Genomic DNA, 23,506 nt, shown 5'->3' with positions numbered 1-23,506 from the left:
AGCCATTTCTATTACTTAACGTGTATGTGTTTAAATTTCGGCATAATGCAGCCGGAATACAATAGTTAATGGAACCATTTATCAATACACTTTGAGACTACACCCCAGCACATATATGCTTAGTCATCACCTCTACAAAACAGTTATTCTACAGGATTTTATATACATTCACTAACATAAGAGTCTTAAACATATAGGATAGTGGATACCTATCCTAACATGTTATTATTTTAAAATGTGTTCATATAAAAGCAAATTTTCCACTTATTGATTGGACCAAAGGTGAAGATTCTTCAGTGCCATTAGAATCAGTAACCTAAGTAATTTGGGAAAAGACAGGAAGTTACGCTATTTGGACACCGATATCCGTGTGGACGCATGTACCCGCAGAAGGATATATGCAAAGGTGCTGTTAGGTGTGAGCTCATGTAACTGTGCTGCTTCAGACAGAGAATAGCTGGATAACAATACATACACCTTCTAGGAGGCTGGCTGGGGCCGTCCGGGAACCAGTCAAATCACGAATGAGAAATTCCGTCCAGTCCGTGTACTTCTCTTTGATTGCTGGTGAGACAAAGGAGAGAGAGAAAAAAAAAAACCACACTTCAACAAATCAGTGGAGCTTTCAACATGTTAAAATCCCAGCACTTTTCTGTACACATGTGTTCTTTCATGATTTTTCTTCGTTTTAAATGCTGTGCTTAAATGAAGTACTAAAATGGCAACAACAAATCTGTCAGCAGTGGGTGACTTCACACCTACCACGTGCCTAGATTTTGCTGGGCACCAAGGAGATGAAAGAATGTGAAGCCCTGAAGTCTTATCATCTGTTCAGAAACTTCTGTAAACAACAAAGAAGAGGGACTTCCCTGACAGTCCAGTGGTTAGGACTCCGCGCTTCCAATGCCGGGGGGAAGGTTCAAGCCCTGGTCGGGGAACTAAGATCCCGCATGCCACGTGGCACAGCCCAAAAAAAGAAAATGAATGAATTAATTAACTAACCATTAAGAATAAAATTATTTTTAAAAAACCTAGAAAATATTCCAAAGCACAGAATTTAGGAGGTTCCAAGAAGAAACAGCTCCATGAGGGTGCTTTATTTATTTCCAGGTGGGGAAATAAAGCCAGGCTCTGAATTATATAAAGGTTTATTATACAGGCAGAGAAGAGGAAGAAGGGATTTGCAGGCTGAGAGGAACAGCATATGCTAATGAGAGTGACGGAGGGAGGAAATGGAGAAAGTGCAGCCCTCGGACACACGGCCCGGCCTGAGCACAGAGCATTGGGAAATAATGGAATAAAACGGTGGACAGCCCAGAAAGCCAGCACACACGTTTAATAAACAGGAAATCTCTGCATAAGATGAATCTGAAAAATAGCATAAAGGCTTGAAGGGAAACAAAGGAAGCTGACGGCAGAGAAGCCAAGGTAGAGGCTGCTGTCTGGGGCCCCAAACAGCGGTGTGAGAGTACTGCATTTGAGACCTCTTTTGCAAAAGAAATATCGGCCTTTGGGAGCCAGCATTCTACAAGTGCTTCAAACCCAAGACTTGAGAAGGATGTAACTTTCTTGCCGTAGCTCCCAGGCTACAGATGTCCCAAAGCTAAGGTTACATCCACCCCTGGGAGAGGCCCCAAGCCTTCTCAGGGCACCAGAGGATTCACAACCTCGGCCACATGGGAACAGCACACTGGCCCAGACTCCCATCCACCCACTGTGATTCCGACCTTCACATCCCATGAAGCCCAGACACTGCCCAGGGTACCACGCTCAATACACAGCCTCTGTGAAAGGTTCGAGACTCAAGCAGTTCATAGATTGTTTAGGTTCCTTCAAAGCAAGATGCAACCATTTCTAGCTCAAACCTAAAGGAACAGAGTTATTACCCAAGGGAAATAGGCCACACCGGTGGTGGGAAAAGCAAGCTCACGGTGTGGCGAAGACCCGGACTCTGAGCTGGACTCTGCCATCACTGGCTACATGACTTTGAGTAATTCACCCAATTTCTCTTGGACTCTTTCCTCTAGTGCTACAACATTTTGCTTGTGCGATGCTATAAGAATTAAAGAAGATACACCCGTCAGAAAAATATAACCATACCTGGCACGTCTATGCAATTAATAAATAACAACTCTAGTTTTGTTATAAGTATATACTGAATTATTACACATTCTCGCCAGATATTTTTTATTTATTCCCACAAACTGCAGATGGAAACTTTCAACATGCTTTGGCAGAACTGCCAACAGCTTAGGGAACAGTGGCAGCAACCTGCTATTTCGATCACTAACCTGCAGCTCAGTCAATATCTCCCACCATCACCCATTAATGATCATAAGACCAAAAGAAACATGAAAATGGAAGGGACTCACGCAAGACGAAAGGGATTTGGGCAAAGTTGGAAAGCCCAGCTTTGGGTGGGACAACAATGTCCTAGACCTGGACCCACTTAGCAAAGAGCAATCCACCTCTTCAACATCTCTTCCTACTCCGGATTTTTTTCCTCAAATAAAATACCATCTTCTACATACATACTTATAAGAAAATGCATATATTTGGGGCAAAAAACTGTGTTATTGGATCCTTTTCCATCATTAGCAAGTGCAGCAAACATTTTTCAATGCTACACCCATTTCTATGGACTGAATGTTTGTGTCACCTCCAAAATTCATCTGTGGAATCCTAATGCCCAATGTAACTGCGTTAGGAGGTGGGACCTTGGGGACGTGATTAGAATTAAATAAGTTCATGAGACTGAAGCCCTCATAAGTGGGATTAGTAACCTCATCAAAGAGACCCGCCTCGCCCCTTCTTCCCTGTGAGGACACAGCGAGATGTCTGTCTGTGAACCAGGAGGCTGGTCCCCACCAGACATGGGGTCTGCCTGTATCTTGATCTTGGACTTGGATCCAGCCCCCAGAACCGTGGGAAATAAATTTCCACTGTTTACAAGCTGCCCAGTATTTTTGTTACCGCAGCCCGAATGCACTAAGACAGCTCTGCTGCTTGCCTAAGGTGACTGAGAAGACCAAAGCAATGGAATACCAGATAAATTAATTAAAATTTGTATTTATCTTTCACTTTACAAAGACTTTTAATTTACTTTGTATCTTTTGATCATCCTAATAATACTATGAGGTGGCTGTTTTTAACTAACTCTCGCCCAAGTTCACTGGAAAAACAAGGGCAGAGCCAGCCTCAAACTCGAGTTTGCAGATGCCAAACTTACAAGGAGTCTTTCCACTAGCATCTATGATTCTCAAAGCTTTTGCATACAGAGAGATCAACCATCTAAACTGCAGGCATGACAGAGATAATATGAAAATGACTGCTTAAAAAAAGTTTCAAGATTAGGACAAAATATACAACAGCACCCAATAAATATGCATTTCATTTTTTATTCCAAAAGGGTGACAATTAGCACAGTCGAGGGAAACATGGTACTGTGACTGACAGAATTTATGTCTACATCCCCTATGAGAAGAAAACTCAGTTTTTCATTTAAGGGTTGTTTCTAACATCCATGTAATCAAAGTTAAATTAGAATTTCTGAAATATGTATGCACCCTGTGAAGACACTGTGCAGTGTTGAAATTTAAATAGTTTGAGTCACAGCAAGAGAACGCTGGAGATGGCTGTGAAATTTACATATCTGGGGCCCTGCACTCCAAAGGTCCTGTAACTGTCCATTAATATGCTTTTGCACGAGGCTCTGAAGCAAGCTTTTATTTGCCACAGAATATCTAGACAAATGGCTCTCCATGGAAAAATGTATCTTAGCTACAAAAGGTACACCCATCATTTTAGGTTAAAAAGTAGAAAGAAAACAGTTCTCAGGAACTGTGCTAATTTTAGAACAACTATTTCAGTGGACATTTAGTTCTCAAAACTCTCAATTTTCAAATGTAAAGATCTATGACAAGAAGTACTGCCATATATACAAAACTATGCCCGATGAATTTACAATTCCCAGGCAATGCCTTTGTTTTAGACAATATTCAATTCAGTTAAATTCGAGTACAATAAAAACTGCCCAGAAAGCCCTGAGAATTCATTGCAATACAAGCTGACCTGTAATTTTCCACATATAAATTTCTAACTAAAAAAATTTAAACTATGAATTTTAATTTACTACAGAACATCTCTCTTCAAAGACTCAAAATCAAGGCGTATGAATGTAAGAAAAATCTCTCTCAAATGTAAACCAACTGCTTGCCCTATGGTCCTTATCTTTTTCTTCAAATGATCCGCACATTAAATCTCAGAAAACTTAACACGCAACTTAACTACAGTAAATGTGAACTTTACAGCAAGAAAGAAATGAATTAAACTGGAGAAAATCCGCAACTTTAGGTGGATAAAAGTGTATCCACAACTTGGTAATCATTTTCCCATTTCTTTAACTTATAGAGAGAATCTCCTGGAAGTCCATAAGAAGAATAAAATCCGGATCTTTCTACAACGTTCTCATGAACATGTTTTCAAGGTTCTACTCAGTTATAACATTATATAAACAGTCAACTTCTCTTTTTTAAAAGTCCCAGTTACATTTTTCATTTTCATACCTCATTTTGGAGAGGTACCCACATCTCACCTAAGGAAGCCATCGTGAACTTGAGTTTCAGAAAAAGGAAACACCCCCCCCACACACACACACACACTCTATTTATGAAGACATTTTAGATGACCCCCAAATCCTACAACTGCTTTATTAGAGAGCTGTCTATAATAGGAATTCCAAATGAAAGGCAGAAGATTACCATCATTTTTTCAGAATTTGGGAAACCACCACTCTTGGTGGATTTCCAGCCCCACTGAGCACATGTAAACATAAAGTAATTCACCATTTCTCAAGGATACTGTTTCCTACGGACATTGGTCTGGGGGAACACAAAGTCACCCATCCGAGCTGCCCATTCAGGCAGATCCTGAACACTGAGACCTGGGCTGGGTGGGGTCAGATGGACACACTTACCTCTCCTTCCCTGTCACCACATAGAAAAGACAGGTCCATGGAGAAGTCGGCTGTATCATGCCTTTCTGCTCATTTGAAAGATGGGGAGAACAATTACCATGAACAGTGAGGCCACTTTCACTCAAACACACTGTGGGTAAAAGGAAAGTCACATTCCTTACAATCCTAGAGTTTAAACAGGGGTATTTTGTTCTTCTTTCTGGCCATTTGCTCAACTTGAATCCATTGTATCAGTCATGTTCTTAATTTGTAATGGTTCTTTCTTGCTCTTTGGTTGTTCCTTTCTTCTAAACATTTTTCTTACCAGATGCCATTTTTCAAAACCCCTCATTATAGTAATTAGAGGATGTTCTCCTCTTCTGTGCCCTGAATCCTCTGACTCTTATGGGATTTTTTGTTTTTTTATCTGCCTCTTTCTCTCCTGTATCAGAGGCTCTCCTGGAGTGACTGGTGGCCTTTAGTCGTGCATCATACTTAAATTGGACACTAGAGAAAGCCTGAAAGTGAGATTCGTGTCCTGGAACAGAGGTTTTTGACTCAGAGTGGGCACTAAGCAACTCCCCTCTGTGAAGCAAACTCCCAAACTAGATTCCCTGCTTCTCCCCGGTCAGTTCTGCCCATTTCTTCAGAGGTGAGCTTGAGGGAGGAGCCTGTGGATTCTGGTCCTTGGTTGTACCAAAGGGGTAGGGGAGACAGAGCCTGGGAGGTGTTCCAATTACAAGCATCCCGTTCAACCCTGTACTTCTCAGCGCCACGGGGGACTCCCACCCACCGGGCATTCAATCCAAAGTCCGGTGCCTGCGGGGGATCCCAGGGCCCCCTCAGCTGCAGCCTGCACATGTGTCCAGGGCTGCGGCAGCAGTCACCAAGCCTTCATCAGCTCTCAGGCCACCAGAAACATGAAATTTCCTTTCTGCGCTGGTGCCTCTGCAATTCTTTCTGTTGCTGGTTTATGTATTTGTTATTCCTTTACTATCACTTTAACGGGGTTTCTGGAGGAAGAAGAGATAAATAAGACTGTTCAATCCACAGCTACTCCCAGCTCACCAGAGAACTGGGCCGTTACAAAATGTGAGGCAGCAAGCCTTTGACTTATCGGGAAAAGATTCTTTAACACAGAGTTTGCTAAAGAAATGAGGCAACAGAGAAGCTTGAATTATAAATGGAAGCACTTACACATACTATTAAGAATAAAAGACTGTAGAGTTCTCTCCCTTGGAGATTTTTAAAGGAAAGAATCTGTACTAATATTTCACATAGGGTTCAAATTAAATTGTTCCTACAAACAAGAGAATAGATCATAAAATGATTGGAGAGGACTGATAAGCTCCTACTAAGTGCAATGGACCACATTACATACTACTGGGGTTCAAACATATAGACAGAAGTATTTCTGTCTTTAATAATAAATACAGCCTCAATTAAGATATAACTTGTGAAGAAGGTCATAAAAATCATATATACGTGCACAAAAATACACACACACATACACACACATTCCTTAGAACTTACACAGAATGGAGGAAAAGTTTCAATTCAAAGTTTCAGACCTCTTTCCATTATATAAATATACTTGTATAATTACAAAAAGAAATATTATTATTATTTCGCTCCAAAGAACAGAATTCAACAAAGAAATTATCTAAGAATTGTTGGAAGCAAATGATGGAGACAATGATAACCTTAGGTTGAAACAGAAAAAATAAGTTGACCTCAGAATATTCTACATAATTAGAATGTTTAACATTCATGCCATACTCATTAAAACCTTGGTCAGTATTTCTGCATAAATGATTTAATTTATCCCTTAAAAAGAAAGGCCTTTGCTACTTAATATTCTACACATTGCTTAGAGATTTCCTCAATATTGGGAATAGATAAGAAGTTATCTTTTGTTGAAACTAGCTTATCATGGGGTCAGATGTGACTTTTAATGGCAGCTACTTCATTGGATGGTTGTATGGATTAAATGAGGAAATAAATATAAGCTTCCTAGCAGTTATTACTCAAGTGGTAAAGTATCAACCCTTGTAAAAAGTGAAGTATTCTTTGATAATGTAGCCAATCATTCCTTCTTCAGTGCATTCCAATGTTTGTATAACATAGTAAGTTTTCTTTCAGAAGAACATATATGAAATGTCTCCAAGTGATGTTTTAACTACAGGCTAACAATTTCTTGCAATCCAAATTTAACTTTGAATAAACCTGTACACCAAATCAATGGATACAAAATGATGGCCATGAGTATAAAATCACATATTAATATTTTATTAATTTGAAAAATTATAATTAGAATAAAAATTCCTTCCAGAATTTTCAAAAAAGGGTGACTTTTTTGCCTTCTAATCTCTTACCCGCCTCTCCCTAACTTGGATGTTAATGCTAGCTTTGCCATCATGATCACATCATGAAACACTGACAAACTGGCACAAAAAATAATAATAATCTCGGATGAACCTAGAGATGATCATACTAAGTGAAGCAAGTAAGAGAAAGACAGATATCATATGATACCACTTACCTGTGGAATCTAAAAGAAATGTATTAACATATACACACTACTATATATAAAATAATCAACAAGGACCTACTGTAGAGCACAGGGAACTCTACTCAATATTTTCTAATAACCCACAAGGGAAAAGAATCTGAAAAAGAACAGATAGGTATATAGGTGTAACTGAATCACTATGCTGTACACCTGAAACCAACACAACACTGTAAATCAACTATACTTCAATAAAAATTTTTAAAAATTATAATCTACCTCATGGAAAATAATTCCCAGTATAAACCATTATGGGAATCCAATTCACTTTCATCTTCTATTCCTGCTTCTTCACATTATTATAAAATTGATCACCTGCTATATGGTAGTGAAATGCAATCTCTCTGGTTAAACTTAGAAATAATAGTCTTAACACAATATACAGGATACCCCATGCACAAAGATCATTATTGGAGACAGTAACTTGCTGGTATTTTTTAGGAGAACGAGATCAGTTGTGAATAGATGAGACAGTGCTTACATCAATATGAATGTTTTACACACACAGCTATTTATACATAATTTTAAACTGACACAACAGAGCACACTATAGTTCCTAAAGTCTATTGTACATTTCCTCCACATCCAAACCAAACTTCTGTTCTTTATGTTATGCACAAAAGCACATAGAAACAAGTAAACAGCCCACTTGAGATAATCACAGAACTCAGCATTCATTCAAACCAGATGTCATTACCCCTATACTCCAAATCTGGCTTAAGCAGTTGCTCTGCAACTTCACTTCTCGGTTAAATTATTCCTACAACTTATGCAAGTCGCAATTTACTGAAGAATGAATTGATTCTAATAAGCTCTTCTTGTATTTTATTTTGCCTGTTTAAGTAAGGCAAGTACCTCCCTACATATCTATTTGCAGGAATGGACTGTTGAGGGGATTTGGTGGGATTACATAATATTTGGAGGAGCAGCACGGAATGTCCCTGTCAGGGACACACAAGAGGTGAAGTGGCGCTTTCCTTAAGGGATCCACTATGTCTGTTCTGCTTCCTTTAAAACCACCCACTTCCAAACCAACAAGGACCTACTGTCTAGCACAAGGAACTCTACTCTTTATTCCTATATGTAATATAGGAATAACCTATATGGGAAAAGAAAATGAGAAAGAATAGATATATATGTAGGTATAACTGAATCACTTTGCTGTACACTTGAAACTAAACTAAACATTGTAAATCAACTCTACTCCAATAAAATTTTTAAAAATCCACTCACTCCCAATCTTGCCCAGCCCAGGTCCACACACTCTGAGTCCTTCAACCTTCCCATCCTCTGTCCCCACTAAGCCTCACTCAGCCTCACCACCCAGGCCCCTCTAAAACTACAGCGACTAGACTTATAACTGCTGGGGAAAGAAAAACACTGGGCTAAACCATCACCCACAAGTTCTGGAATCACTCATCCCTTTTTTTAAAAAAAAAAGCCCTCGAACTCACTTGTCTGACAATTTCCTACCTCCCTGCTCCCCTCCAAAACCAAACTTAGCAAAGAAGACTTAACTCTTCAGTCACTGTTCAGCCCCTTCAACTTCACCCCCCAGAACTTCCACCAAGAAGAGAATGATCAACTGTGTCAATCGCTGCTGATAGGACAAGGAAGAGTAAGGCTGAGATTAGGCCACTAAATTTTTTTTTTTTTTGCGGTATGCGGGCCTCTCACTGCTGTGGCCTCTCCTGTTGCGGAGCACAGGCTCTGGACGCGCAGGCTCAGCGGCCATGGCTCACGGGCCCAGCCGCTCCGCGGCATGTGGGATCTTCCCGGACCAGGGCACGAACCTGTGTCCCCTGCATCGGCAGGCGGACTCTCAACCACTGCGCCACCAGGGAAGGCCCTAGGCCATTAAATTTTACGGGAGACATTCCATAGGATCAATTCCTGGGAGTAGAAGAGCAAAGGATTTACTAGATATCAGCAAACTGTCCTCCAAAATTATGCTTGCAATTTGAACAATGACCATGAGTATATAAAATTTCCCATTTCCCCCCATTCTTGCCAGTATTTTACATTCTCAGACTTCTCTGATTTTGTTAACAATCTCAACCATACGAAACTGATTTTTTAGTTTTCACTTTATTGATATCAGGGAGGCTTAGTATCAAAAAAACATGATGACAATTCAGATTTCTTTTCTGGGAACTTACTCTTCATGTATTTTTCTATAGAGATACCTTTTTTTTTTTAATGCCAATTTGTAGGAGCTCTTTATTTATGGTAGATGTTAATTCTTCATTAGATATAGCAGAGGTCTTAACTTTGTATATCATATTCAACATGAGCCTTTTAAAACAAGGCATGAGATCATGTCGTCCAGACACTGAATCTTGGAATAAATTTCTAACTCCTAAGCCAGGCTCAACATCCCGCATCACTGGGGCCACTCCACTCTTCTTCCCTTTGCTCTCTATGCTGGTTTTCTCTAAACCCATCTCTTCCAAAGGGCTGCATTAGGGCTCTGCACATCCTCTTCCTTCTTCATAGAAACACTTTCCCCCATCTCGCCCCAACCAACCCCTCCTCATCTCACGTCCTCCCTGATCTTCCCTAATTTCCACGATAAACTGTGTTCTCTTCTGGAATCCCACATTCTTTCCCTCCCTAGACTTAGTACAATTTATAATGACATGTTCATACTCATTTGTGTAATGAGTCCCTGCCTGATGACTCCGTGAGCCTAGGAATCATCATATCACTGCCTTACTACTATATGCCTGTACCTATAACAACTGCACATAGTAGGTGTTTAATAAAATTTTATCACAGGAGGGAAGGTCTGACAGATTAGATGGTTTTATAAATCGTGTCTGTTTTTTAACTAATCTTTGGATGAAAGAGAACTTGTTGAATTCAGATTAGGAACTACCGTTACCATGGATATTGCACAGGCCTCTCGATAAAATGTGATTTAGCACCACAGTACATCACAAGCATTCATAAAGGAACCGCCACTGCTTTTTGTTTCTTCTTTTACTGGGTTGGCCAAAAAGTTCGTGCGGGGCTTCGCAACATCTTACGGAAAACCCGAGAGAAAGTTTTGGCCAACCCAGTATTTGCCTGGCTCGTAACTGCTTACATATGATGTAAGTTACTGGTTAAGATTTCAGTTTCGGCACACATAACCCAGAAAGCGAGAGATCATTCATTTAATTGAGTCAGCATTAAACACCTTATGAGATAGGACAGAAATTTAGTATTTCTCTTGAGTTCTCCTTCTGGGTGAGTACATGGTATTACTGCATTAGGCAACACTGATACTGTTCATTTCAGACAAGGGCATCACCCAGAGATTAAAGAAACACAAGGTACTACATATCCATAGCTTAATCTCCAAGGGACCAACTGCTTTCTCTGAAGTTCCCCAGGACCTCTGAGCCCAATAAACAGCCATAATTTACAAAACAAAAGCCATAAAGATAAGAACTATTTATGACATTCTCAAGGTATAACTTATATTACTCTGCATCATATCTTTAGGAGCCTAGAAGATAAATAGCCTCTAAAACTATTAGAAGAAATTTAAAACCTTATCACTGTTTGCTGGTTAAAGACTTTTATCCAATAAAACATGGAATTTCTCTCTTTCTTGCACATTTCCCTTCAATTATTCTCTAGCTGTCAATCTCACTTTATAGACATTTCTGCTATTGCTTTAAACATTTCCCTGTTTTTAAAGAATACCCTTCCAAAGAGTCAGCAACTATTTTCTCTCTACTAGGAAAAATTTCCTACAGGTCTTTTATTGGCTATCACTGCAGAGAAACAGTCAAGACTGAATTGACATATCACAAAGGTCCAGGGCTCTGAATTCAATGGAATAAGACAATTGTTTGCTAAAGATTTTATTTTCATCGGTGTATCTCTCTCCCTCATACATGACTTATTTCTTTCTGTAAAGTTACCTTCTTTGCTGCAGCTAAATAGTTTCCATTCAAATTTTTCCCAATGATCCACTTAGGGGAATGTTTTAAAAAGAAAGAAAGCAGCTTGCAAAAAAATTTAAATCCACATGCCCTTTGTATATATGTAATTACATGAATCAGTCTGTTTTTCAACAGCTTTCACATTACTGTCCGTGATGGTTAATTTTATGTGTTGACTTGGCTGGACCACGGTGCCCAGATATTTGGTCCAACATTATCCTGTTAACAAGAGGATGTTTTGGGATGAGATTTACATTTAAACTGGTGGACTTTTGAGTAAAGCAGATTGCCCTCCTTAAATGTGGTGGGCCTCGTCCAATCAGTTGAAGGCTCGGATAGAACAAAAGACTGACCTCCCCTGAGCAAAAGGGAATTATGATGAAATCAGAGGAGAACTAAATAAATGAACAGATATTCTTGTTCATGGATAGGAAGACTCAGTTTTACCAAGATGTCAGTTCTTGCAATCTTACTCTACAGATTCAATGCAATGCAAATCAAAACCCCAGCAAGTTATTCTGTGGATATTGAAAAACTGACTCTAACATGTATGCAGAGAGGCAAAAAACCCAGAATGGCCAATACAATAATACAATATTGAAGGAGAACAAAGTGGGAGGTCTGAGACTGCGCGACTTCAAGACTTACTATGAAGCTACTGTAATCAAGACAGTGTGGTACTGTCAAAAGAACAGAAAAATAGATCAATGGAACAGAACACAGAGCCCAGAAATAGACATACATATATAGAGTCAGCTGATCTTTGACAAAGGAGAAAAGGCAATACAATGGAGCAAAAATATCTTTTCAGCAAATGATGCTGAAACAACTGGACATCTACACACAAAAAACGATACTATACACAGACCTCACACAAAAAATTACCCTTCACAAAAATTAACTCAGGACTTCCCTGGTGGCACAGTGGTTAAGAATCTGTCTGCCAATGAAGGGGACATGGGTTCAATCCCTGGTCTGGGAAGATCCCACAAGCCTGTGCACCACAACTACTGAGGCCGTGCGCCACAACTACTGAAGCCCACGCTCTGCAACAAGAGAAGCCACCGCAATGAGAAGCCCATGCACCGCAACAAAGAGCAGCCCCCGCTCACTGCAACTAGAGAAAGTCTGCACACAGCAACGAAGACCCAACAGACAGCAACAACAACAAAAAATTAACTCAAAATGGACCTAAATATAAAATGCAAAACTATAAAACTCCTAGCAGATAACATAGGAGAAAACCTAGGTGATCTTGCGTATGGTGATGCCTTTTTAGATAAAACACCAAAGATATTATCCATTAAAGAAAAATAACTGATAAACTGGACTTCATTAAAATTTAAAACTTCTGTTCCCCAAAACACATTATCAATAGAATAAGAAAACAAGCCACAGACTGGGAGAAAATATTTGCAAAGGACACATCTGATAAAGGACAGTTATCCAAAATATACAAAGAGCTCTTAAACAACCTGATTTAAAAATGGTTTTAAAAATTTTAAAATGATTTAACAGATACCGCACCAAAAAGGAACACGTGTGGTAAGTAGCTTATGAAAAAATACTCACATCATACATCACCAGGAATACATGTGGTAAGTAGCTTATGAAAAAATGCTCACATCATACATCATCAGGAAAATGTAAATTACTACTTTGAGCTTCTACTCAGAGCCTTGCTCCAAAGCCAGACCACTATGCCTCCACTCACCTTTCTGGAGCAGCCCCAGAAGAGATGCTGGAGACGGAGACCCACCCTTCACATATGATTCTAGTCCAGCTCATGCTTGGCTTTTCCATCTCTTGGGCCACCATATTTGGACTGCTGGCAACATGACTCAACCAAAAGCCTGGCAGCCAGGTCAATCCCCTCATCTCAGACAAGCTCATTACTAAAGTCTCAGACTGACCAGTTATTATATCCCCAAAGCAAAGATTCCTAACTTACAGTGCGTGACTGCCTTCACGGAGTTCATGAAATTGAGCACAGTGAACAAATGAGCTCATAAAATTGAATACAAAATTGTGTGTTTGAGTGTGCGCGCGCGCGCGTGTGTGTTGAATGCCTCTTCCAAGAAGTTGCATTGAGTTCATCAGATTCTCAAAGTAGTCTATGATCCCAGAAAGACTGAGAAAGATTACAGACTTAGAAAACAAACTGATGGTTACCAAAGGGGAAAGGTGGGGGGAAGGGATATATGAGGAGTTTGGGATCAACATATACACACTACTACATATAAAACAGATAAACAACAAGGACCTACTGTATAGCACAGGGAACTCTACTCAATACTCTGTAATGACCTATATGGGAAAAGAATCTAAAAAAGAGTGGATATATGTATAACTGATTCACTTTGCTGTACAACTGAAACTAACACAGCATTGTAAATCCACTATATTACACTATAAAATAAAAATTAAATTTAAAAAGAATGATTACAGAGACGATACCATATTAAAACACGGCTATGATATACGTCAGTAGACTCGAGTTCCCTGAGGACGACATGCTCTTTCTTATCACCACTGTTGATCCCAGCACTCAGCACAGAGGCCCCAATAAATGCTCCCCACACAGCTTTCCAAAGTGAAACAACTTCTCACCTTTCTCCAACCCAACGGGTATGAGACACTACAGTTCTGATTACAAAGACACCTACTAAGTGTTTGTTACGTACCAAGCACTCTTTCACATACAGCATCTCAGTTAGTGCTTCCAAAAACCCAGTGAACTAGTTATTCTCATCCCCATTCAACAAGAAAAGACTCAAACAGAGTAAGCAGACCTATCACAGTTGGTGGCAAATATATTAAAGAGTACATTTGTAACAGGCAGATTTCTGTTAGCTCACATCCTATGCATAAAAGTTCCATTTTAGAACAGTAACTCCTCCAAACACATGTATTATATAATTAAGAGAATAAAACAGACGCAAAACACCAATTATTTCAGAAATCAAGGACGTAAAACACAATTACTCAAAAAAAACCCTTAGATTCTGGATCAGATTTCTCCAATCTACTTCTCGTATACTTTAAAAGATTTATATTACTAGGTAAGCAAATTTTAAACAAATGTTTGAAAAAATAAAACTCCTGTTTGCCAACAACTACACCTCATTAAATGTTATTTCCCGTAGAATGAAATCTTTTAAAGAGCAATACTCTGTGAAAATACGTAACTATTACTTTCTTAAGAGATTCAAATCTGATAAGCATGCTAATTATAATCATTAAAAAGGTATCATCTTTAAATACATCTCATTGAAAGTGTGTGCGTGCCTAATACAAACAATAACACGAGAAAAGAAATGGAATAATTCTGTAAGCATTCAACATTGAGATCTGACACATTTATGACATGCAATGAAATTCCCCTTATTAAAGTCAAGTTCAAGAAGATTCAGAACATGTTCTTCAAGAGAAGAGGCATGATTCATACATAATGAGTCAGGTCCAACTGTGAGTGCCAATAGCTTGCAGGCATTCTACAAGTAATGGACAAACTCAGTGACCTAAGAGTCATGCCTGAATATAAAACACAGCCCCAGAGCTGGTTAAATTCTCTAAACCTGCCATGTGTGTGAAGACTAATAAAACATAAACTCTCTTCTATCAATGAGTCCTATAAAAACACCGAGACTCTGTCTCTGAAGTACTAGAAAACAGAGCTTCTTGGCAAAATGGAGCCCCTGGAAAATATGTTCTTGAAAATAGATTTCTTATCTAGCTATTGTAGTTTTAAGTCCTTTCCATCCCTACATTCTATGAGGACATTATTATTACCTGTAAATTTTCTTAACCTGTTAGCAAAAAACTATTATTGAATTTTAAGGTTTTTTTTAAAACACATTTTGTGTGTCTAAATGACAAGAGTCACTGACAACTCAAAATCACAGAGGTGGAATGACATCTAAATTACAGGTCTGCCAACTGGAGAATAATCCCAACATATAACCTCACTCCTTCACACATTTCTTCCCTTAAGATCCTTCTGCTCTGAGAACTCTATATGGCAAGATTCAGAGATCTATTTCTCATCTGTCAAATCCAAGGGCAAAGGCTGCAACAGAACAGAATTGCCTGATGCCAGGGCACAACTATTTGGAAGCAGGTTAAGCAAGTACCATGAAGCAAGTGGGGCGAGACTTGTAGAGTACAAAACAGAGTGTAAAAGATTAAGTAGGTAGTAGTTTAAGATCACCAGTGTCTTCCATACTGCCAAATCCAGTGGTCAATTCCCAATCATTTACGTATTTGATGTAATTAAGAGCACTGGATAAGATCACTCTCTCCTTCTTGAAACATTCTTCACTTAATGTTATGTTTTGAATGCTTGTGCCCTGCCCTCCCCCCAAAAATACATATGTTGGAATTCTAACCCCTAGTGTGATGGTATTTGGAGGTGGGGCCTTGGGAGGTGATTAGGTTATAAGGGTGGAGCCCCCATGGATGAGATTAGTGCTCTTAGAAAAGGGACACCAGAGAGCTCCCCCACTGAGAGGTGAGGACACCTCTCTTGGAGTCCTTTCCACCAAGAGGGGACACAGAGAGAAGTCGGCTGTCTGCAACCCAGAACCCAACCATGCTGGGCCCATGATCTCAGACTTCCAGCCTCCAGAACGGTGAGAAATAAGTATCTGTTGCTTATAAGCCACCCAGTTTATGGCACTTTGTTAAATCAGCCCCAACTGACCAAGACACCTTGCTTCTGAGCCATCAAGCTCTCTTGCTCATCTTACCTCACTGGACATCATGTCTCAGTGTCCTCTGCTGTTCCTCCTCATCTTTTCACCCCCTAAACCCTGGAGCATCCCAGCACACAGTCCTGGGACATCCTCTCCACCTACATACATCCCCTAACTGACCTCATCCAGTCTCACAGCTTCAAACACCAGCTGTATGCTGGCAACACCCACTTAAACCTCTATCCGGGTTGCCTCTCTGAACTCGAGACTCATACACACAACGCCCACCTCGACGGCTCCACCAACACCCCAACTTAACATGTCAAACACAACCTATTGGTCCCCCACCACCAGCACATGCTCTGCCCACAGACTCTCCCAGCTCTGTAATAACTGTGCTTCTCCTGCTGCTCGGGCCAAAACCTGCAGAGTCACCCCTGGCTCTGACACTCTCTCCCTGACCCTCAAACTCCCCTAGCAACACCCCCCAAAGACACACACAAACACACTCATGTCAGATCCACCAGCAAACCCCATTGACTCACCTTCAAAATCCAGAATCCAATCACTTTTTTGCCAAATCTACAACCACTACCCTGATCCACTCCGCCTGGATTACTGCTACAATCTTCTCGTGGATGTGGCCTCCCCACAGAACAGCCAGAATCATGCCTTCAGAGCACAAGTCATTTCTGAGTGATTCTGCAGCTCAAAACCCTCTGAGGAGGAAAAGCCAAAGTCTTCACCCCAGTCTACATGGCCCCATGGGCCACAGCTCCAATGTTCCTCCCTGTCCCACTGTGCTGGCCTCCATGCTGCCCTATAACAAACACAACAAGCACATTCCTGCCCCAGGACATTTGCACGGGCTGTTTCCTCTGCTCAGAATGCTCTTCCCCCAGTTATACCCAAGGCGTGGGTTTACCCTTCACTTCCTTCAGGCCTCTGCTCAGATGGCACTTTATTCCGGAGGACATCCTACCTCCACCACATAAAACATCTCTTCTTGTCCCACCAGCCACTGTCATTTTCCTTCCTACTGACCTCACCAATGTTCTATCCACAGCACCTATTTCCAGCTGACAGACTAAACACTGGTGTGTTTACTGTCTGCCTCCCCTTCTTTCTCTAGAACTTAAGGTCCGCCAGAGTATTTTGTTTCCTTCACAGCTGTAGAAAACCTAGCACCTAGCAGTGCTGCTACATGGTATTTCTTGAAACAGCCTCCCCCAAAGTTAACTGACATCTCCCATAAGAGTCCTCCCCTCGAGGCTGCCCAGGGAGACGGGGACACACCTACACAGCTCTACATCACCAAAGGGAAAAAATGTTCTGCATATTGTTTTTTGGTTTATATCTTTAAACTATTTTATTTCCATCACTTAAATACTAGAGAAGATGATTTTTTGCAAACAAAAACATCTACATTAACTGCAGGGCCACAATTCACAGTAGAAAAATGACATGGTTTTATTTTACTTTTTCAGTTTTCTTAATCAGCATATACTGTATAGATTCATTACATTTTGGTTAAAATATAAAAACAATACACTGAATTCAGGTTAGAATATCTTTTAAAAATCAGGCCGAGCTTGGGGGATTCCAAGAGTCAACCTAGCGTGGGTATGTGGACCAGAACCTACTGACCACAAGGAGCAGAGGTGACAAGGGATGGGGGGAGCATGAGAGATTTTCAAAGACCTCAACATGGTCCCAGAGAGACAACCCCAAGTCAGAGAACACACCATCCACTCAAAACAAAACAAAACTCCTGGTGAGGCAACTGCACAACTTGCCTTTGTAACATGCTTGCATTTCTCCCCGTCGCTGGACCTTCTTAATTCTTTTTCTTTATTTTTATTGGAGTACAGTTGCTTTACAATGTTGTGTTAGTTTCTACTGTACAGCAAAAATGAATCCGCTATATGTATACATATAGCCCCTCCCTTTTGGACTTCCTTCCCATTTTGGTCACCACAGTGCATTAAATAGAGTTCCCTGTGCTATACAGTACGTTCCCATTAGTTGTCTATTTTATACGTGGTACCAAAGTGTAAGTGTCTCGATCCCAATCTCCCAATTCCTCCCACCCACCCCCGCTTTCCCCCTTGGTATCCATACATTTGTGTCTCTACCTCTGTGTCTCTATTTCCTTTTTATGACTGAGTAATACTCCATTGTACACATGTACCGCATCTTCTATATCCATTCCTCTGTTGATGGACATTTAGGTTGCTTTCATGTCCTGCCTATTGTAAATAGTGCTGCTATGAACACTGGGGTGCATGTGTCTTTTTGAATTATGGTTTTCTCTGGGTATATGCCCAGTAGTGGGATTGCTGGGTCGTATGGTAGTTCTATTTTTAGTCTTTTAAGGAACCTCCATACTGTTTTCCATAGTGGCTGTATCAATTTATACTCCCACCAACAGGGCATGAGGGTTCCCTTTTCTCCACACCCTCTCCAGCATTTGTTGTTTGTAGATTTTTTGATGATGGCCATTCTTACTGGTATGAGGTGATACCTCACTGTAGTTTTGATTTACATTTCTCTAATAATTAGTGATGTTGAGCATCTTTTCCATGCACCTATGGTCACCTAATCTATGACAAAGGAGGCAAGAAGATACAATGGAGAAAAGACCGTCTCTTTAAGTGGTGCTGGGAAAGCTGGACAGCTACATGTAAAAGAATGAAATTAGAACACTTCCTAACACCATACACAAAAAAATAAACTCAAAATGAATTAAAGATCTGAACGTAAGGCCACACACTATAAAACTCTTAGAGGGAAACACAGGTAGAACACTCTTTGACATAAATCACAGCAAGATCTTTTTTTTTTTTGACCCACCACCTAGAGTAATGAAAACAAATGGGACCTAATTAAACTTAAAAGCTTTTGCACAGCAAAGGAAACCACAAACGAGATGAAAAGACAACCCTCAGAATGGGAGAAAACGCTTGGACCTTCTTAATTCTGACCTCAATCTTCTTGACTGCAGCTTCAGCCGAACCCCTTCTACCACCTTCTTTTTCAAAGTCCCCATGCAACCTTCATCCAGATAGTTACTTGTCTGGTAATAAGACTCTGGGCATCCTCTCTCTTCTACTCATACATTTAAAATATTTCACAAATCAACCAGTTCTTTCAGTTTGAGTTCATCTTCAGCATTTACTATGACCCCAATCTTAGTATTTCCTTCAGTAGGAAAAGTTTGGGAACTAATTACCATTCATTAGTTAACCACAGACAGAAGGGATGTTACTCCCTAGGCAAAGCATCCGAGTAGCAGTTCACAGCTCCTAAGTTGGCCATGACATTGAACCTTGACCCTGGGTGTTCCCCAGGAAAAGTTTCTGAACAGGATAAACAGGAATTCCAATGGCTATTCCAAAAACAGAGATACCTTGGCAATTAGCTGGCCAGATTCTTATTGTTATAAGAAAGAAAGGAGAATAAGAGTGATTGACTATAAGGAACATTCCAAAGTGCGGGAATCATGATTTAAAACCATAAACCAGTTTGTTATTAAAGATGGACTGTTCAGAAAGAATCCAAGTTATGGTATGCTGTTCCCTCCCCAGTGAAGGAAAACTGGGGTAGTCATGGTGCCTAAAACAAGAGCTGTATTTGATGTGCAGGCACCAGCAGTACAGAAAGAGGAGTATTTTAGTGTATCTCTCTCTCTCTCTCTCTCTCTCTCTCTCTCTCTCTCTCTCTCAGGATCCTCAGAAACTGAACAGGAAATTTTAAAAAAGCAAAGTGCCTAGGATTTCGTCCTCTATGATTCTTAAAACCAACCAACCACCCCAAAATACTATGATAGTATATCATAAAATATTTCAATAAAAATTTTGCAAAATGGTCACAATACATAAAGGAATGGGCTGTCCCAGCAGCTGTCAGTAATTCATTTTGAGTGCTTGCTATAAATCCAGCCTGCTCTATTACATAAACAGAATTCATTTGGATTACTGCATGTGACACTTCTTGAAAAAGGCAGCTGTAAACACAGCCTGGACAAATTCCCTGGACTTTTCTTCTATCAATTATGTGAGATCAAACTATATTTGTAGAAATGAAGTTTTACTAAGTAACAATTATTTTTAGGCAATGAAATATAACAGATATTAACTTATGGTTTTCTTCCTGTTATCACTGAAACCAGATTTATAGCTGTTTAACAAAACAAAAACTTTTAGGTCAGCCTTGGAAGCAGCAATTCATCAACTTCTGTGGGGCAGACAATCCATGCCAGATGAGTGGAGAGGAATAAATTTCCTGCTCATTTTGCGACCATGACTCCTTCCACAGAAGAAGGAGAGGGCAATTTGAGATTTTAAAAGAAGGGAGTGTACAATGAAACGGGGCCTTCTGTGTAGACACTGATTCTCACCACAACCTGGAATTGACTTGTCAAAAAAATCACAAGCTCAAAGAATCTAAAAAAGAAAAAGTGGATATATGTATATGTATAACTGATTCACTTTGCTGTACACCTGAAACTAACACAACATTGTACATCAATTATACTCTAATAAAAATTTTTTTTAAATAAAAAAAAATTTCTTTTAATCACAAGCTCTTGGTGATTTCTGTCATTTTATCCAGTATTTCGATAACCCCCCGCCAACATAATGAACTGCTGAGATTTAAAACCAGCCCCAAATGGCATTAATCTGGAAACATGCCTCTTTTCGTAACCATTCCTGGTTACAATTCTTATTTTTTTAGACTATTTCTGCAGGAATAAAAGGGAAAAGAAATATTTGTAATGCCATCATCTTAGGGAGACTGCATAAGCGGTTACATAAACACGGCCCCAGAGAGGAGCTGGACAGGAACCTATCTTGGCTGACCACGAAAAGGAGTAAGATTACACGGGATACAGAAAACCACAATTATTACATTCTTCTCTCATCTCAGTCCTCTTTTCTGTGTGTTAGTGAGGATCCTGGCTGGCCCAACAGGAAGTGCTGGTAGAGCTGAGGATAGATCATCATTACTGATACCTTCTTTCCATGGCTGAGCGGGGACCACAGAAATGGTTCTTCCACTGTAAGGGGTCAAAGGGCAGAGAGTGCCCGAACAAGTCATTCATTTAAAGACTCGATTTTCTTATGACCGTTACAGGGAGTGCCCAGCCTACAAACTGGTTTTGCTTCAAGGGTCCATTAGTAAACCTGTTTCAGAACTCCCTAAGACATTCTGAGCAATTGCAAAGTTACTAGGAAGAATGGTCTGCCAGGCCAACCCAGAGGAGTCTACATATACAAAATATACTGAATGGAATTTGAATGATGACTAAATCCCATGTATGTGCCATCCATCATTTAACAACATTTTATTTCCATACATTTGTATCACAAATAAATTCAGGAAAAAAGAAGGTGTGGAGACTCTCAAGGGAACAATCGCTAAGAGTTGCCCAATTACTGAAATATAAGGTTCTAAGTAGAGTTTGAAAGTAATCGACCTTCAGTATTACATATATTTGACATATTTCATTTGTTTACTAAACTATAAGTATTGCAGATCAACTTAATATTGATTCATTTCCCAGGAGACTTAGAAAAGCCTATGTAAGTTGATTCAAAATTGATATTTTCAGGAAGGTCACAGAAACTTTTATTAAAACGTACCTACATACTAATGTTACAAAGATGCAAATTATCATCAGTGGGGGTCAACAATCACTGTCCTGTTTCCCCAAGCAACAAACAACTCAGACCGTTACAAAGGGTAATTTACTCACATGCTACCTTTACCGCTAAATATTTTAGTAACGTGGCCCACTCTCAATCTGTTCAAATGAAGAAAAAGTGATGCAAATGACAAAAGGGTAAAGAATCCAAGAATCGCTGACACTGAACTTCAGCAGTGTCTGTCTGATTTTTCCTAAATGCACCTTCTTTAAAAATGTCTTTTATCAAGGTTAATATTAAGTTGTATTTCCTGAATCCGTGCTAACTCTGGGGAGGAAAAGGCAGGTCACACGCAAACTTGACAAAAAAAGGATGTCAGCCTGGGTTAGAAAATTTTCTCTGGGGGAAAAAAACCCACAGTATTTTGCTAATTTTAAAATATAAAATCCCATGACAACATCTGTGTCATTATACCCAAGATGAAGGTCTTCTTCCTAGTCTATCCAACAGCTGAACTGCTAAGAACGTAACTGCCTTCCTTTGCACTTAATAGGATAAATCTTGAGCAAGAGGTTTCCAGTGGCTATTTTATCTTTTACTGTGACACTCAGTTGGCTGCACTCTATTTTGCAAACTAGCAGATTCTTCCACTGGTGGAAACTCGTCATTTTCCTATTTGTAAATCCACCCACTAAGAAGGTAAAGTGACTCTTAAAAGAGAATTTCACTAATAAATCCATCACATCAGCCACCGTCATCCAAGAGGCACTAACCCACCCAGGTTTATCTTGATTGACTCACGGCTCTAACCAGCGGTCACTCAGCTCCACCAAGCAACAAATGATCTCCCCTGGCAAACTGTTGTGATGAATCACCACCCTTCAGGGAGACGAAATATCCCGCTCACATCACACTAACAAGAAAAATTGAGTAATAAGAAGTGGCTGTGCTTTATCTAGGCTGGTACTATATAAATTACAATCAGATTATGTAGATGAAATACATGAGCTAAATTTATCTGCTGTACAACGACACTTGCCACAGTCTCTAAAAAGGATTTATGCTGGAGTCAGGGGACAGCTGAAGAAAGGCTGGTACCACCACTTCTGAAAAGCTCATCTGTCATCCAAAGTATTTCTTTTCGCTGTAGAAACCATTAGACCAAAGACCGAGAAACCAAAGACCATTTCATGGTCTTTCCTCCGTGTACTTACATCCTTGGTGTCTGTGTGTCCAAACTTCCTCTTCTTACAAGGACGCCAGTCTAACTGGATTAAGTCCCATGCATATGACTTCATTTTACCTTCAGCACCTCTTTAAAGGCCCTCTCTCCAAAAGCAGCCACACTCTGAGGTACTGAGGGTTAGGACTTCAACATACGAATTTGGAGGGGACACAAGTCAGTTCACAACACAATGCAATGATCCTTCTAAAGGTAAGAACTGTTTTGTGAAGTATCTGTGCTGTGTATGTGTGTGTGAGTTTACTGAGTCACAATCAAAATAGCCTAAAAGTCACTCATCTACTAGGTTAACCATCCATCTGATCATCCAGCCTCCCCTTCAATCATCAGAGTAACTAGAAATTTACAACTTTTATTCCTCTCAACCACTGAAAAGTTCTTTATAAAAGTTCCAAAATTACTCACACTACCTTCTACCCACTAATCCATATTCTAGCCTTTGAGGTCATGCAGACTTTGCCTT

General features: G+C 40.0%; 1 protein-coding gene across 2 annotated transcripts in view; it reads right to left on the bottom strand.

Annotated features, from left to right (window-relative positions):
• The window catches only part of SFMBT2 (Scm like with four mbt domains 2), a 209,663-nt gene that overhangs the window by 109,708 nt on the left and 76,449 nt on the right, over positions 1–23,506 (bottom strand). Inside the window, exon 5 of one of the 2 annotated variants that reach the window (XM_022580255.3) lies at positions 476–564. In XM_022580255.3, the coding sequence (XP_022435963.1) occupies positions 476–564 (89 nt within the window). Of the gene's footprint in view, positions 1–475; positions 565–23,506 lie in introns of those variants that run through there. The other variant, XM_089906532.1, reaches the window with a different exon arrangement.

The sequence above is a fragment of the Delphinapterus leucas genome, chromosome 2 (genome assembly GCF_059928025.1).
Source record: "Delphinapterus leucas isolate spDelLeu-1000000601 "Yukka" chromosome 2, BTC_Dleu_Yukka2, whole genome shotgun sequence".
Taxonomy (NCBI): domain Eukaryota; kingdom Metazoa; phylum Chordata; class Mammalia; order Artiodactyla; family Monodontidae; genus Delphinapterus; species Delphinapterus leucas.
The sequence above is the reverse complement of the archived record's forward strand: the minus strand, read 5'-3'. Positions and strand labels throughout refer to the sequence as shown.